The sequence below is a fragment of the Pleurodeles waltl genome, chromosome 4_2 (assembly GCF_031143425.1).
Source record: "Pleurodeles waltl isolate 20211129_DDA chromosome 4_2, aPleWal1.hap1.20221129, whole genome shotgun sequence".
In the NCBI taxonomy this organism is placed as follows: Eukaryota; Metazoa; Chordata; class Amphibia; order Caudata; family Salamandridae; genus Pleurodeles; species Pleurodeles waltl.
In genome coordinates, this window is record NC_090443.1 from 969,548,718 (window position 1) to 969,565,966 (window position 17,249).

Below are 17,249 nucleotides of genomic sequence, written 5' to 3' on the forward strand. Positions count from 1 at the left end.
ACCTGGACAAGACCACCTGTGGAAGAAAGGACTAAGTCCAAGAATCACAGAAGAGTCAGAGAAGAGGTCATGCTAGCCCGGATGAAGGTGCAAAAGGAGAACCACTGGGGAACAAGAGAAGTCAGCATTGCACCCAAGAAGACAAAGTCGGGTTCCTGGAGGGTGCAAGTGATGTCCCACAAGGAAGGAGGATTGCAGTTGGGTTTGCGCTGTCAGAGTCCACCAACAAGCCTCGGCACACGCAAAGCTCGCAGTTAGCGGAAAATGGTGCTGCCCATGACCAGGTGGACTCTCAGCAACTTGGAGAGCCCACAGAAGATCAGGCAACACAGGTGTCCCACAGCACAGGGACAAGAAAGTTACAGAAGATGACCCCACAGCACTATGACAAAGGCTCCCACGCTGCTGGGGAACCACTCAGGAAGCTGTGCGTTGCAGTACAGAGTGCTGGGGGCCAGAGCTACAAGATGCACAAAGGACTTGGAGGAAGGATGCTAACAAGCCTTGGCAGGTGCAAAACACACAGTGCATTGGGGTACTGTCCTGCGTGGGGAGACAAGCTCTTACCTCCACCGAAGTTGGACAGTTGGAAGAGAGGACCATCGGGACCACTTCAGTCCACCACCCGTGATGCAGGATCCACGCAGCCAGTTGTCGTTGCAGTTCGTGCCTGCAGAAGCAGGGTTGGGACTCCTTCACCCCAAGGGAGATTCCTTTGTTCTTCTGATGCAGGCTGAAGACTGGCAGTCTTTAGAGGACGCACGACTGGGAAACCGGTGCAGTTGTGGCCAGGAGCCGGAGATGCAGTGTTGCAGAACGTGTATTGCTTCTTTGTGGCAGCTTGTAGAGTTCCTGGAGGGTCCAGATGCAGTTTCTTCAAGTGAGAAGTCTAAGTGGAGGATGCAGAGGATTCCTGCTGGAGTCTTGCAATCTGAATCTGAGAAACTACCCAAAGGAGAGACCCTAAATAGGCCTGAAAGGGGGACTGGTCACCTAACCAGGTAAGCTCCTATCAGCGGAGGGCTCGGACATGAGGGCTCAGATGCTCCCTGAGTTCCCTGCCAACATTGTATCCAAGATGGCAAAACCCAGGGACCCTCTGAAGGAGCTCTGAGCACCACCCCAGGGGTGGCGGTGGACAGGGGACTGTTCACTCCCCTTTGCTTTGTCCAGTTTAGTGCCAGAGCAGGGACTGGTGGTCCCTGAACCAGAGTAGACAGGTTTATGCAAGGAGGGTGACCTGTGTCTAATACACACGCAAAATGGTGTCACTACACTCATGAAGTCTGGGAAAATGGTCCTGGAGGCACCTCTGCTCGTGCAGGGGTGCCCTCACACACAGGTACTTTGCACCCTGCCCTCAGGGCTGGAGGGGTGACTGATGAGTGACCTGGTGCAGTGTAAATGGCAGTGAAAGGTTGCAATGGCAGTACTGCAGAAGCCTTTGCATGAGCTACCTATGGGTGGCAAAATATATGCTGCAGCCCATAGGGATCCCCTGGAAATCCAATGCCCTGGGTACCTAGGTACCATATACTAGGGACTTATAAGGGGGCACCAGTATGCCAACTGTAAGTGAAATACAGAGTTTTTGGGGAGAGATCATAATCACTGGGGTCCTGGTTAGCAGGATCCCAGTGAACACAGTCAAGCACAATGACATCAGACCGAAAATGGGGTGAACCATGCCAAAAGAGGGTACTTTCCTACATTTGTCCAGAACAGTTCTGATGAGAGGGAGCATCTGAGAGGGAGTCAGGTGTGACTGGCACATTTATAGTGAACCCCAGCGAATGCAGGAGGCCCGTTGTAGTTTCCAGATAGGAGAAAACAGCCTGGAACGCATCCACCTTCAACAGCCTGTCGTCGAAATAGGGGAAGACAAACCCCTGATCTGAGCAGAGGAGCTGCAACCACCACCACCATCTTGCTGAACACCTGAGGGGCACTAGTAGGGCCCAAGGGGAGCACAGTGGACTGAAAATGCTCGTGGCCTGCAAGTAACGTCTGTGGGCATGCAGGACAGGAATATGGAAATAAGCGTCCTGCAAGTCCAACACTACCATCCAGTCGCCTGGGTCCAGGGCAGTAGAACCTGAGCCATAGTGAGCATTTTGAACAGCTTCTTGAGAAAGATTGAGGGACCGAAGGCCTAGGATAGGGCGGAGGCCCTTGTCCTTTTTGGATACCAAGGAATAACAACATACTTCTGGCACAGAGACCCTCTCCACAGCTCCCTTGGCCAAGGGAACCGTAACTGCCACTTGGAAATTTCCCAAGTGATCCTCAGTCATCCGACTGTAGGGGGTGGGGTTTTAGAGAGGGGTGTGGGGGAGGAAGTGGTTGAGGGAGAAGTGTGTAGCAGTGGACTGGCCAGACTGCTGGCTACCTGATCCACAAGGGCAGTGGAGGACCTCAGATGCTCTCTGCACCACCACTGAATAGGACGCCCCATCCTCTGTAGCCACAGTAGAGTGAGAGAGCATGTCAGTATACAGTCCACTGGTTTAACCCAGGTCCATAAGCCATTTCATGGTGTCTTAGAGCTGGTATTTCAAAGGGGCCAGTGAGCTCTATTCCTCACTGTAACCTAGCCCATAGGAATAAAGCTCAGGATCGGACACATGGGGCAAGTCGCCTGCTCTGTGTCGGAGTCAGCAATGAGGGGGGACGGTGCTGCCCGTAGTCACAGGTGGTGCCGGGAGGGTGGACATCGGGACTGGTGCTGGGGAAGGCTGAGGTGGTACGACAGACACCGGTCTACATGCAAGAAAGGATCCATGGATGCCCCTCTGGACCGAGGCCGACGCCACTGGCACGGAATCTGAAGGGGTTCCTTCCAACACCACGAGCCAGCAGAGTGGGCCTAACCAAAAATTAGGCACACTGGCTGCATACAAATCCTTACGTTGGGCAGGGGTCATTCCAGCTCCTGGAAACTTGGTGCTTAGTCAGCCCAGACAGGTTGTGTAGAGAGCGGCCTACATTGACAGCGCTCTTGTGTCGGCTGAGGTGAAATCGAAGAAATGTTTGCTTTCAACTTTATGCTTCTACTTGCCCGATCATCACTTGGAGTGGGATGACTAAGATGGGGAACTCTGCAGCCGATCCGTTGATCTTCCTCTCGAGAGAGACCAGGACATACGCAGAGTTGAGCGCCGGGCCACCATCAGCTCTAGGGCAATCTCCATTAAAGCCTTTGGATTCACAGCCGGGCACTTGGAGCATGACGTTGGGGCGTGGTTGCGCTCCTGACACCAAAGGCACACGAGTTGCGGATCTGTCACGGACATTGCCTGATGACAGGATCCAGAGGGCTTGAACCTAGTCTTACGCAAAAACACCCTTTGAAGCACCATGAGTAGACAAACTCAAAAAAGCATAAAAGGCAAAAAAGACCAATCAAAAAGTGACTATGGGGAAGCTCTCTTTGGATCAGAGCTGGCCAACACGGAAAGAAAAGAACTGCCAGAGTGGTGTCTCCCCTGCCCCGCAGTAGATGACACTAATGCTCTTTTGTGGTAGTGTGGTCCAGCAGTTAGGCTTATCGGAGGGTAGTGCAAAGCATCTGTTGTACACAGTCAATAAATGAGGCATGTACACTGTGGGTGGGTGAAATGTGGGGCGTGCAAAGCTTTAATGCAGTTTAGTGGTATGTACTCGACTTACAGTACCAGTCTCTGGGGGTTAGGATGCCCAAAGGTAAAAGGCCAGGTTGATCCCAAACATACATCACCAGCCACATGGGGCCAGCCGGGTGCAGAGGTCAAAGTTGGTGTTGGATTTAAAATGGGATCCTATGGAGACTGGAGGCACTCAAACATATTTGCAGGCAGGTTAAGTACCTGCGACTTTGGAAGGCAGACTTGGGGGTTTAGGTGAACATAGGGGGGTGGGGCACATGTTAGCACCAAACACATCCTAAGCGGCGGCTGGGTGCAAACACAGCATAAGGCTCCCAATGCTTTTCAGTAGGGGTACCCCAGGGGTCACAGATGCTGCAGGCTGCGTCCCTGGTGTCAGTTCCAGGAAACCACAAGCTGGATAAGGAGGAGGGTCGCCTGCTGAATGTTTCTGGACCAGTGGTCAGATTCCCCAATGTCACTGGGCTGCTGGTGCATGGGTACCTTTAGGCATCGGGTATCTTCGTCCGGTTCTATCGCAGTCAGAGGGGTCCTCTGGAATTAGGCTGCAGGCATTGTTTTGGCCAGGAGGGGGTCAACCCCGGGTAGACAAGGTTGAGTCGCTTGGGGGCCAGCTCAGGACCGGTGGGCCATCTGGCAAGCCGTGGGTGTCAGGTGCAGAGTAGACAGGACTTGCAGATCCGGGCGGCTCGAGAGACCTTCTTGGAGTTTCTTGCAGACAGGGCCACTATTCTTGGCCCTCTGGGGCAATGCAGAGGTTGTTGGTCCTGCAGGATGCAAGGTCTTTTTGTTGTAGGGCTTCTGAAGCTGCAGACAGGCCGGGTAGGGCTGGAGCCAAGTCAGCTGGTGTCTGGAGTCTTTCCTGCTGGGGTCAACTTAGCAGTCCTTCTTGCTTCTCTTTCTCTTCTAGCAGTCCCCAGGAATCTGGTGAGCTAGGTTCATGGGAGCCCTTAAATCCTAGATTTAGGGGGTGTTACAGGGGTCAGAGGGCAATAGCAAATGTTTACTATCCCCAAGGGTGGCTTCACGCTTCCTGTGCCCACTCCCTTTGGGGAGGGCACATTCCTAACCCTACTGGTCCCTGTCCTCCAAATCAAGATGGAGGATTCTGCAAGGCGGGGTGTCACTTAAGCTAGGACCACCCCTAAGGTGTCCAGAGCTGGAGTGGTTTATCCTCCCTGTTTTACCTAATTTTTCCACCGGACTTGCTGCCAAAAGTGGGGCTTAGTCTGGGGGTGGGTTTTTCAACTAGGTGGAGTGCCCTGGGGCACTTTAACAGGGGGCCTGAGCCTTTAAAGCTCACCATCAAGTGTTATAGTTTCTGCAGAGGGGGAGATGTGAAGCACCTCCATCCACAGCAAGCTTTGTGTCTGGCCTCAGAGCACAAATGCCCTCACCCCTGACTTAGTGGCAGGCTGGCACATTTGAAATTCAGGTGGGTATCCAATAGGTATCTTCTTTTGCTTACCCCATAGGAAAAAAAGTTGAGTAAGAATGAGATTTCCAAATGGTTTGGGATGTGTATTTCAAGACAGCCCTTCATGCAGGTAGGCACTGGTTTTATATGTATGAAAAACCTATAGCTAGATGGAAAAAAACACCCAGAGAGCAAAAAATGGTCTTTAGAGGTGCTTCAATGGGAAAGCAGCATGAAGGATACATCCTAAAGGGGAAAAGCTTTCAATGGCTTGAGCAAAGCCTATATTTTGGGTTAGTCTTTCCCTCTTTAAAAATACTAGCCACACACACTACACCAAGGCTGCAGGTGTATCCCTGCAGTTGATTATAAATTGCTACAAATCGTGTCTCCCCCACCACAGCTTAGTAGGCTACAGTCAACACCCTTGTACTTTGGATAGTGGTACACTTTGGAGTTCCTTCTTGTCAGAACCTATTGTTACATGCTTTGCTGCATAACTATAAGGACCACCTCTAACAGGGGGGTGCAATTTGGGTCCAGTGGGTACTACCAAAAATAAATGGAACTAAAAAAAAATAAGGCCACACAAAGCACAAGTTTAATGGCACAATGAATAATGCCACAAGGAACTAAGCCAAAAACCAGTGCTGTAGCTAGAGTAATAGCTAGAATGTGGGGCACCAACAGCATTCTATTCTATACCACCGTCATCGGCACAGATTGTTTTCTGAAAATGTGAGGGTGAAACAAAGGCAGGAAAATTTAAAATAATGCTCATGTGAGTGAAGGTGGTGTATGGAGGAATGAAGAATAACTATTCTGTCACTAGTAACTAAAAGCACTATTATCAATTCATTATGTCTACATATTGAAGGAGAGCCCTAATCCCCAACTGAACAATGAACCAGCTTTACACTTACCTGGAGATATTCTCTGAACTGTTCCACTGCCTTATCCTCCAGTTCACCGATCTGTGCCATTGCATCCTGGAAACTGGTCATATGGGGAGATAACTCTTCCTCATCCTCTTCCTCCAAAAGAAATGAACACAAAAATAACCATGTCATTTGGAGAAGAACACAGTTTCAGATATACTGTAACCGGTGTTACCACCGTTTGTGAGAAAAAGGTACTTACCTTCACTAAGTTTTCTAGAAAACATCTCTTGCAAAAGATTCCTGTAGGAAAATGCCACTGTTGGCATGGTCACTCCCACTTTTTGCCTAGTGTTGATGCCAGCTTTGATTGAAAGTGTGCTGGGACCCTGCTAACCAGACCCCAGCCCCAGTGTTCTTGCCCTAAAACGATAAATTTGTTTCCACAATTGGCACATCCCTGCCAAACAGTTAAGTCCCTTGTAAAAGGTACCCCTGGTACCAAGGGCCTTGCGACCAGGGAAGGTCCATAAGGGCTGCAGCATGTATTATGCCACCCTCAGCGATCCCTCACTCAGTACATGCACACTTCTTTGCAGCTTGTGCGTGCTAGTGGGGAGAAAAGAAAGTCTACATGGCACTCCCCTCAGAGCGCCATGCCCACAAACCACTGCCTGTGGCATACGTAAGTCACCCCTCTAGCAGACCTTACAGTCCTAAGGCAGGGTGCACTGTAACACAGGTGAGGGCATAGATGCATGACCACTATGCCCCTACAGTGTCTAGGTCTATTCTCAGACATTGTAAGTGCAATGTAGCCATAATGAGTATATGGTCTGGGAGTCTGTCACTACTCGACAGCACCATAATGGCTACACTGAATACTGGGAAGTTTGGTATCAAACTTCTCAGCACAATAAACCCACACTGATGCCAGTGTGGAATGTATTGAAAAATGCACACAGAGCATCTTAGAGATGCCCCCTGTATGTTAGCCCAACTTCTAGTGCAAGACTGATCGGTCTGGGCCAGCCTGCCACTTCCAGACGAGTTTCTGACCACCTGGGGTGAGTGCCTTTGCGCACTCTGGTGAGAAACAAAGCCTGTCCTGGGTGGAGGTGCTTTACACCTCCCCCTGCAGGAACTGTAACACCTGGCAGTGAACCTCAAAGGCTCAAGCCTGGTGTTACAGTGCCCCAGGGCACTCCAGCTAGTGGAGCTGCCCCCACCCCAGACGAGCCCCCACTTTTGGCGGTAAGTCCAGAGGGTTAATGAGAAAAACAAGGAGTCGACCTCCTCAGCCAGGACCACCCCTAAGGTGTCCAGAGCTAAGTGACCCCCTCTCTCCCACCCCCCCCCCCCTTGAGAAATCCTCCATCTTGCTTTGGAGCAATAGGACCAATAGGGATAGGGATGTGCCCACCACCACAGAGGAAGTGGGCACAAGGAGGGACTAGCCACCCTCAGGGACAGAAGCCATCGGCTACTGCCCTCTGACCCTAATACACCCCTAAATTGAGTATTTAGAGGGCAAACCTGAACCCAGCTCTTCGAATTCCTGACGACCTCAAGAAACTGCTGAGCTGAAAACCCCCACAGAGAAGAGAAGGAGACAACTAACTTGGCCCGATCCCTCAGGTCTGTCTCCTACTTAGAAAAGCTGCAAGTAAAGAAGCAGCACGTCCTACAGGACCAGCGACCCCTGAAAAGCCTCCAGGGGACTGCCTTCATCACTAAGGACCAAGAAACTCCTGTGGACAGTGGACCTGTCCAAAAAGAAGACCAAGAAACTAATTTTAAAAGGACCCTCACCTCACTCCAGAAGTGTGAGTCCAACTACTCTTCACCAGACGCCCACGGCCCGTGTCCAGAGAAACAGACTTTCCAGAGAGGACCCCAGACGACGTGTCCCACCATGGGCTGACCTCTGCACCCCCAAGACGACCCCTGCAGAGGCAATCCCAAGGACCCTCCTGACTGCAACTGCCTGGGACGAAGATATCCATCACCTGGAGAAGCACTGCACCCGCAGTCTTGAGAGAAACCGACCACCCATGCAGCAACGACCAGCAGGCGGCCCTTGCCCAGTCGGTGGCTTGCCCGAGAGGCCCCCGTGCCCTGCCTACAGCACTTAAGTGACCCCCAGGTCTCTCCATAGAGTTCTATTGAGAACCCGACGCCTTGTTAATTAAAAGAAAGGTACTTTGCATAGTAATACTTAGAACTTTGAATGGAATCAACAATGTACACAGTTTCTTAAAATGGCAAAAAGCTATTTTAAAAGTAGACACTGCAACTCAACAGTTCCTGGGGGAGGTAAGTATAGTACAGTTTGAGGTAAGTAGCAATCTTACAGGTTCAGTCTTCGGGGCATAGGTAGCCCACCATTGGGGGTTCAAGATAACCCCAAACACCCAGTGCCAGCAACACAGGGCCGGTTAGGTGCAAAGATCAAACAGGAGCCAAAATAACATAGGCCCCTATGGAGACATGGGGTACTCTGGTTCCGGTCTGCTTGCCGGTAAGTACCTGCATTGTCAGAGGGCAGACCAGGGGGATTTGAAGGGGCACAGGAGGGGCCCCAAGTAGGTACAAACACCACACCCTCAGCGGCACAGGGGCGGCCGGGTGCAGTGTGCAAACAAGGCGTCGGGTTCTCAATAGAACTCTATGGAGGGACCTGGGGGTCACTTAAGTGCTGCAGGCAGGGCACGGGGGAATCATCCCAGATCCACAAGCCCTGCCCACTCTGCACCCAACACCCACAGCCAGAGTCTAGGTGGCCCACCAGTCCAGAGGAGGTCCCCAGGTGATTCCAACCTTGAGTCCTCCCTGGGTTGACCCCTCCTGGCCAACACAACACCACCTGCAGTCTAAATCCGGAGGACCCACCTGACCGCGATTGGATCAGACAAAGATTCTCGATGCCCAAAAGGTACCCCTGCACTCGCAGCCCCCTGACCTTGGGGAATCCAACCAATAGTCCAGCAACATCCAATGGGCACCTCTCCTCTTTGTCCAGCCTTTCGTTTTCCAGAACTGACCCCCGGGGGCCGGCCTGCAGCATCTTTGTGAGCCCTGGCCTACCATTGACCAGCATTGGACGCCGGACGCTGTGTTTGCATCCTGCACGCACCCAGCTACCCCTGTGCTGCTAGGTGCTGACCTAAACCCCCAGGCCTGTGCCCTGAAACCACAGATCCTTACCTGCAATGTTTTCTTCTGAGTGCCCCCAGTCCTCATAGGATACCACTGAAAACCAGACACCAACTTTGACCTCCGCACCCGGCTGGTTCTGTGCCAATGGTGTACTTTTGGGGTCAACTTGAACTTTGAACTGTGGACATCATAACCCCCCCAAAGACTGCGATTGTATAACAAGTACTTACCTGTTAACAGTGCTAACACTTTTCCTCCCTTAGGACTGCATTGGTTCCTATGAGAAGTTGCAATATTTGAACTTTTAAAACTGAAAAGTGTTACTTTCTTGTACATTTTTTTATCTTCAAAGCCTAAACGAAGTACATTTGATACATATGCTTGATACCTACTTATAACTGTACTTGCCTGCAACAAACTTCTTGGTTCTAGTAATAAAGTAACAAAATATATTTTTGCTATATATAAACATTAGTCTGGAGTTAGTCATTGAGTGTGCGCCTCATTTCGTGACTGTTCAACAAATGCTTTGCACTACCCTCTGATAAGCCTAACTGCTTGACCACACTAATACAAAAGAGCATTAGTATTATCTACTTTGGCCTTTGTTAAGCCTCTGGGGAACTCCTGAACTCTGTGCACACTATACCTCATTTTGGTATAGTATATACAGAGCCAGCTTCCTACAAGATGGAAATGTTTTGGCTGAAGATTGTGTGATAAGTTCCAGAGCTAGTTCTAAAAAAAAGAAAGAGGTAGAAGAGTTTACAATCAGAATGTTGAACAGGCTCAAATATCACCAAATGGTGGAGCAGGCAATGGAACATTTGGTTTTGTTGCTCCTTAAATCAGCACCTCTAAGAATTTGTGTCATCAACTGGTGAGACTCTAGGCTCAGGAAAGACAAAGTCAGTATCTTCTGGTGCTAGAAGACGAGAATGAATAAAGACCACTTTCTGGATTGTGAGCAAGATCTGGACCTAGAAGGATATCTGTCTGCGCCTAAAGGAGTATCGAGAATGGTAATGGCGATGTCTAGAAGTTCCTCTTGGTCTAGAAGTTTCACTTGATCTGCAGCTGTGGTGCGATCTAGATTTTCACAGAGGAAATGTAGACCTCCATGGAGTGGCAGGAGACCTCACTGGTGAAGGAGCTTCCAAAGATACCTCTGTGTGACAGAGGAGGAGGTGAAGCATGTGGAGGTGCTGAAGGATGCAATAGAGATTGCATGGAATATGGAATGAGAACAAGTGATTGAGTACACTCTGGAGCATTCTGAATCAGTAGTTGATGGTAACCATATTGCTCTTGTTTTTCGGATCCTTTCTGTAGAGCTAGTATAACTCAACATCTACGGGCTTCTCGATGTAGAGTGTCTCTACATCGAACACCTCCGGTGTCTCGATGTCATAGAATATTTAAGTGTCGACCTTCTGTGTCTTAACGTCGAACATAATCTTGACGTTGACTGAGCTATAGGCAGCATGCATGTTGCCACTGTACCTCAACATCAATGTCCTCTACGTCAGCCATAACTAACTCATTTATGTGGAGCTATCCTCATTTCAAATCTCCTTCTACTGGAGCCCGCAGAAGGAAGTGGAGGAGCCCTGGTAGAGGACTGACCCTTTCCTCAGTCACTTGAAGTCCCAACTTCAAATTGAACCTCTTGCTGGCTGTGCTGCTCTTGAGCTCTATGAAGGTGAATGTTCTCCCTGACCTTTATGGTACGTCTGGAGAAGGTCCTGAAGTGCTGACATCTGTCAGAAATGCGACTGTAGGCAGGCAGAGAACAAAGATCAATGGAATCTGATTTAATCTTCTTCCTGTCACAGGTAGGACATTTGACAAAGGTGGCATTTAATTTGCCTGGAAAGATCATTTTCCTGTCAAAATGACAGAAAACTCTAAAAAGTTCAAAGACAATGAGTAACGTTGCTGAAAAAGTCTGAAAAAAGGTTTTGTGAGAAAAGAGCCAAAAAAGGCTGAGCTTAGCACTCTACGATCCTGTCAGCATGAGCCAGGGAAAAAACTGAGGTAATTGCCACATGCTGGGCATGATGAGACACTGGAGGGCTGGCAGCCCTTACAGGTACAGTGCCACGGTACTATATGTCTATATTGCCCCATTCCTTCTCCATTTCCTTTGAAAAAAGGTTTATGAATGATACTCATGAACAAGTTACCTCCCTTCAGTAATGCTTTATCTGGTACTGGCAATATCTAGTTGCAGATTACTTGCCTTCGAATTACCCCAGGTGGAGTCAGTCTGCATCAGAAGATTCCTTACCTTGGAAGAAATGCTCAAGCAATACCATCCTCAGTGGAGGGTCTGCAAACTAAAGTAATACTAGAAATTCCTGCAGGACCAAACGGGCAAAGTGCCCTTCCCTAGGATCCTGTCCAGGCAGTAGTGTTTGGTAAACGCGTGCAGAGATGCCCACGTTTCCACCAGACCGATGTCAAGGACTGGAACTCTGCATGCTAATGTGTAGATTTTGGTCTGGTAGAATGAGCACGCAAACCCTCAGGGATTGCTTTCTCACCAGTGTGTAGCACATTTGAATACAGAGTATGAGCCATCTGGAGAAGATAACTTTTGGCAACACCTATGCAAAATCTGTTAGCTTGGTCAATGATTTATATGTTGCATGACAGTTGAGCTACTGGACAACATGGCTTAGCTTATAAAAAGAAAAAAGAAAAGAAAATTGCTAGGACGTGGCCAGCTTTGACCATGTAATTGCGTTTTATTTTACACCAGGTTACACAGCAGCTCAACTGCTGTGCAACATGTATATTTTTAAAAAACTGACACAGCTAACAGATTTTGCACAGGCAAACATATCGCCTTTGCCAATGCTTGCTGGAACTTGCTGCGTGCCTCCGGAGCCTAGGATAATCGGCCTCCTGATGTATCTTGTCTAGGGTTGGGTTGTACCTTTCGATAAGCTGTGTCTTTTGTTATAAATATCCCTGTTTAGGCTTTTCAATCAAATGGTGGCATACACGTTTACTGGGCACATAATGCCGGTGTGGCTCCCTTGAAGCCCAAGGAACGGGACACCAACGGACCGAGGACCCAAAGCCGGTATCAACACCTACTGCACTACTTTTACATTTTCCACTCCATCTTCTTCACAGTCAATATTGTGTAGTAGCTGCGACTGATTTATGTTTGTGGTTTACTTTGTAAAGTGGCATTCCTGTGCTATGAACAATAATGTTTTTGGGTGTGATCTGAACTTAAAAAACAAACCACAAAAAAAAAAAAAAAAAAAAAAAAAAAAAAAAAAACACACAAATGGAGAAGTGCAGGTACCACTCACCAACAAAAGTGGGAAACAAAGAATGTCTAACATGAGGTGGTGTGGGGATTTAAGAGAAAAGCTTGATCAGAGAAGTCCCGGTGGGAAGGGAGTGGGTTCAGGGGTTAGCAGGAATTGAAAGCAGACGACATACTGGCCTATCAGAAGCAAGGAAATTTGAGTAACGCTAGAATAAGCCAATGGTAAGATCAGGTAAGTGAGGGGCTGGTTCTTAGACACTTAAGTTTTTTATTTTTTATTTTATTTTTAAAATCCACAATAGATTTTGCAAGCAGTGTGCAAGCACGCGTGCTGGTGAAATCAAAAACGTAGGCCCGAGTGCAAAGCACCACTTTGTCAGAGTAGATGGAAAGGTAGGGCGGTTTGGATGACAGTGCCTGCAGCTCATTCATCCTGCAGAGAGATGTGATGGCCACAAGAAGGCCGTTTTCAAAGTGAGAAGCCCAAGAGGACATTTATGGAAAGGCTTGAAAGCAGCACACATCAGAAATGTCAAAAACAAATTCAAGCCCCATTGAGGCATAATGAATGGGGACGGAGTAAACGTGTAAGGCCTTTGCGGAACCTATTTACAATAGGAGACAGACAGAGAAGGGTTATCAAGCAACCTCAAAAAAGCACAAACCGCAGACAAATAACCTTTGAGCGCCCATAGCGGAGTCCTGCTGGGCTAGAGAAAGGATAAACAGAACCTCAGAAAGAAAGTCTGACCTGTCTGTGCACCATGCCATAAATTTCTTCAAATGAGAAGCACATACTGTCGTGGTGTTGAGGCTCTTGGCTGCCAAGATTGTTAGACTTCGGGAGGATGGTCAAAAGCTGCCAACTGCTGCCGCTCAACCTCCACTCAAGAAGGCGGAGTGGACAGGTTTGTGTGCAGAACCCTCCCCTGTTGCTGTGACAGAAGATCCTCCTGAAGGGGCAGTCTGATCACAGGATCGATTGCCATGCTCAGTAGCTCGGGACACCTCATCTCAGTGATCAGTCAGGAACAAGTAATACTTTGGCCCGGTCGTTCTTGATCTTATTGAGAACTCCAGGCAGAAGTGGTATAGATGGAAAGGCGTACAGGAAGCTTGAGTTCCACTTGAGATGAAGTCTGAATAATTGTTGCCTTGGAAACTCCAATGTGCAATACTGCTGACATTGTGTGTTCTCTGCAAAGACGAACAGATCTAACTAAGGCTTTCCAACCTGCTGAAATACCTTTCACCACCTCTGGATGGAGATGTAATTTGTGATCAGCAAAGCATTGTCAGCTGAGTTTGCCCGCTCTGATGTTCAGAGAGCCCACCAGGGATATGCTCTGCTGTTTCAGCCCCATCCAGGGGTGCAGAGCCTCCTGACAAGGGGTCCCCAAAAACACCCTGCTTGATGCAGTACCACATGGCAGTGGTGGTGTCCATGAACAACTGCACTACCTTTCTCTTGAGAGAATACAAATGCTTTCAATGCCTGTCGGATCGCACAGAGCTCTAACATGTTGATGTGGAGTCTGGACTCTGCTGGACACCAGATGTTTCTGATCTCTACCTCTCCCAGACCGCCCCATCATAGCAGTGAGGCCCCTGTCACTACTGTCAGATCTTGTTGGGGAAGGGAGGGGGAGGGGATCTGCTTCTGACCAAACTGCGGTTCAATAACCGCACTGCAGATCTCATGTAGTTCCCTCCGAGATATGGACCACATCAGATTTCCTTGATGCTGCACCCACTGGAACTTAAATACCACTGCAGAACCCACATATGCTGTCTGGTATGTGTCATTAGCAGGATGCAGGAAGCCATGAGACCCAGCAGTCTGGGTCATTCTTACCCAAATCCAGGATAGAGGCTGAAATATTGGTATCATAGCCTGAATATCCTAGACTTTACGCTTGGGAGGAAAAGCCAGAAACTGCACTGTGTCCAGAACAACTCTCATGAAAGGGAGCATCTGACAGGGAGTCAGGACTGACTTGGGCACATTTATGCTGAACCCCAGAGAATATAGGTCCGCCAGTCTGCGGGTGGGAGACAGTCTGGGGGCAAGCCCGCCTTCAACAGCAAGTCAATATGGGGAAGGTTGAAACCCCTGATCTGCAGAGATGAGCTGCGACCACCGGCATCACCTTGGTGAACAGCCGTATCGCTGACTCGCTGATCCACAAGGTCACGGATCCTACATCCACTTGGAGGCTGGCCAGCATGCACTGCCCTGTCCTGTAAGGTTAGTCCTGACTGCCACCTAAGGCAACTCAAGGTTCAGGACCTCATCTGCTCTTTCCATCACCATTGAATATGAAGCTTCCGCTTCCTTAGCCAGAGGAGGGGAAAAATGCATGCCAGTATCTGGAGAAGTATCCAGTCTGCTGGCCTCACCCAAGTCTGCATGCCAGGCCATAGGGGCTTGAAGCTGGTTTTGTAAAGGGTCCCGCACCCCACCCATTCTTCACCATAACCTAGCCCAAAGGGAAGGGATTCAGGATCCAACATAGGAGGCATGGTTCCAGTCTGAGTCTGCATCATACAACGCCCATCCAGCTCCGTGTCGGAGTTGGCAATAAGAACGGGGAGGGTGTCGCTCAGGGGCACCGGGAGCGTCTGCTGGGACTGGAGTCAGTGAAGGTTGGGGACTGGCGTCAGTGCCCAGGCCGAAGCTGCGGAACTCGAAGGGGTCCCTTCCAAATCTGGGGTGCCCAAAGGCACATCAGCAGTGTGACTACCAAAAATAAGGCACATGCTGTAGGAGGTTGGATCTCTATATAGTGCACTAAATAGAAATACACTGGCAAGAGTTCAGTGGATCCACAATTGGTTTACAGAGGCAAAAGTAGATAATACGGATACTCTTTTGCGGTAGTTTGGGCGAGCAGTTAAGCTTATCAGAGTGCAGTGCTGAACATTTGTTGTACTCACAGAGGCAATAAAGGTTTCACACAGAAAGAATAAATCAGAAACCACATTAGAAAAATGACACTTAGAATCCAAGAACGTCGTTGAAAAGTAAGTACTCCCTTTGTCAGTATAGGAAGCTGTCTCTCTCTCCATAGTGTACTAAAATGAAGTACACTGTGCAGAGTGTTCAGTGGATACCCAACTGGTATTGCGGAGGCAAATGTAAATAGGACTAATGCTCTATTTTGTGGTAGTGTGGGCTTATCAGAGGGTAGTGCTAAGCATTTGTTGTACTCAGAGGCAATAAATGAGACATTCAAAGAATAAATCTGAGACCAGTTTAGAAAAAAAAAAATTATTTGTGTTTGCATTTCAAACCCAAGAATTTTGGAATCCGGGAGGTAGACCTAAGCATAAATACTTTGCAGTTTCAAAAAACAGTACAATTTGTAGAGTTCTCTCAATGTTATCCCTATGAAGGAAAACAATGCTCAACAACAACAGTTAATAACTTACAAGGTTGAGCTCGGGAGAAAAGTTAAGTACTGATTAGAACCACACCAACAGGTCACACCAGGCAGCACTAGGGCAGCTGGGTGAAGGGGTGCGGTAATGCATCAGGTGCCCAGTGGTCCTCCATGGGAGTTGGACCTTGTGACAAAAAGGCTGCAGGTTCTGGCTGGGACAGCAGTCAAGGACAACAAACAGGTGGGTAGTAGACTTGGGGTGCTCTGGAACGTAGGCCACATCCAGGAGCACTCGTGGTCAGGGGATCCTGTGTGTTGAGGCCACATGCAATGTTCGGGACTCTGGCAGGGGTGGACTCTAGCTTCTAGGACCGGGTCAGGGGTGACGTGTGCAGTGGCTGCAGTCAGGCTCTCTCTCACCACCATGCTGTGGAACAGGTGACCTGCGTGCAGTGGCTGCAGGCATCTCGGGTGAGTCCAAGATGGTTGAGACCACACTGGACTCAGGGAACCGTGTTGGCATCATTAGTTGGCTTCACCTCTGGTCACGGACGCCGGGTGCTATGGTCACTTCAGGCGTCGTGTTTCTGAGGTTCCAGCAGCTGCAGTCTTTTCTTTGGAGTTTCTTGCTGCAGAGCTGGTCCTCTGCTCAAAGTAGACTTGAGTCTTGTGGTGGACGAGTTGGCTTCTTGGGCAAAGCCCTTCGAGGTCAGCTGCTGCTTCTTTTCCTCTTCTACAGGTGCAACTCTTCTTTGTCCGGGTCTTCTTAGGTTGTTAATATGAGTTCTAGGGTTCAGTGGTGCCACCTAAATACTAAATTTAAAGGAGTTACAGGAACTACTGAGGTGGTAGCCAATGGGCTGCCCACCTTTCGGGTGACACCTTCTATGACCACTTCTGTTGGGAAGTGGGCATAACCCTAACCGTAGTGGCCTAATTCCTTCCAAGCAAGATGGAGGAATTTGAGAAGTGGTGTCCACTTCAGCTCGTCCACCTTAGGTGAGTGACTGGCATGCATGGGGACTCCTAATCTGACTAATTTTCCTGCATGTGCTGTCACCCAAAGTGGGGTCAGGACAGGGGGAATGGTCATCTCCACCATTTGGAGAGACCTGAGTCGAATTACGAAGCGGCTAGGCCTTTCAAGCTTCCCGCTCTGGAATGTCCATCCTGTCTGGGTGAGGAGGAAACCTCTGCCCAGTGCAGGCTTTTGTCTCCGGTCCTCAAGGGCGCTGGCTCTCACCTGGGAAAAGGACTGCCATCTTCTTTTCCAATCTGTCTGGTATTGAATGGTGTTTTAGAGTGAGCCACTGGTATGGTTATAAGCACTAACTGCTACAGCACAGGATTCAGGCTTGACATTGCGTCATCACTACTGCAATTCAATTGTAACACCTTGCCATATGGTAAGACATATATGACTACTTGTTTGTCAGGGCACAGACATCAGAATTCCTGTACCTGCCAATTAAGGTACAT

At 49.1% G+C, this 17,249-nt stretch overlaps 1 protein-coding gene across 2 annotated transcripts in view; it reads right to left on the bottom strand.

The window, feature by feature from the left end:
• KIF2C (kinesin family member 2C) overlaps positions 1-17,249 on the bottom strand; it is a 752,439-nt gene that overhangs the window by 105,943 nt on the left and 629,247 nt on the right. For both annotated transcript variants that reach the window (XM_069232808.1, XM_069232807.1), the window contains one exon: positions 5,985-6,095. In XM_069232808.1, coding sequence (XP_069088909.1) covers positions 5,985-6,095 — 111 coding nt within the window. The remainder of the gene's footprint in view (positions 1-5,984; positions 6,096-17,249) is intronic.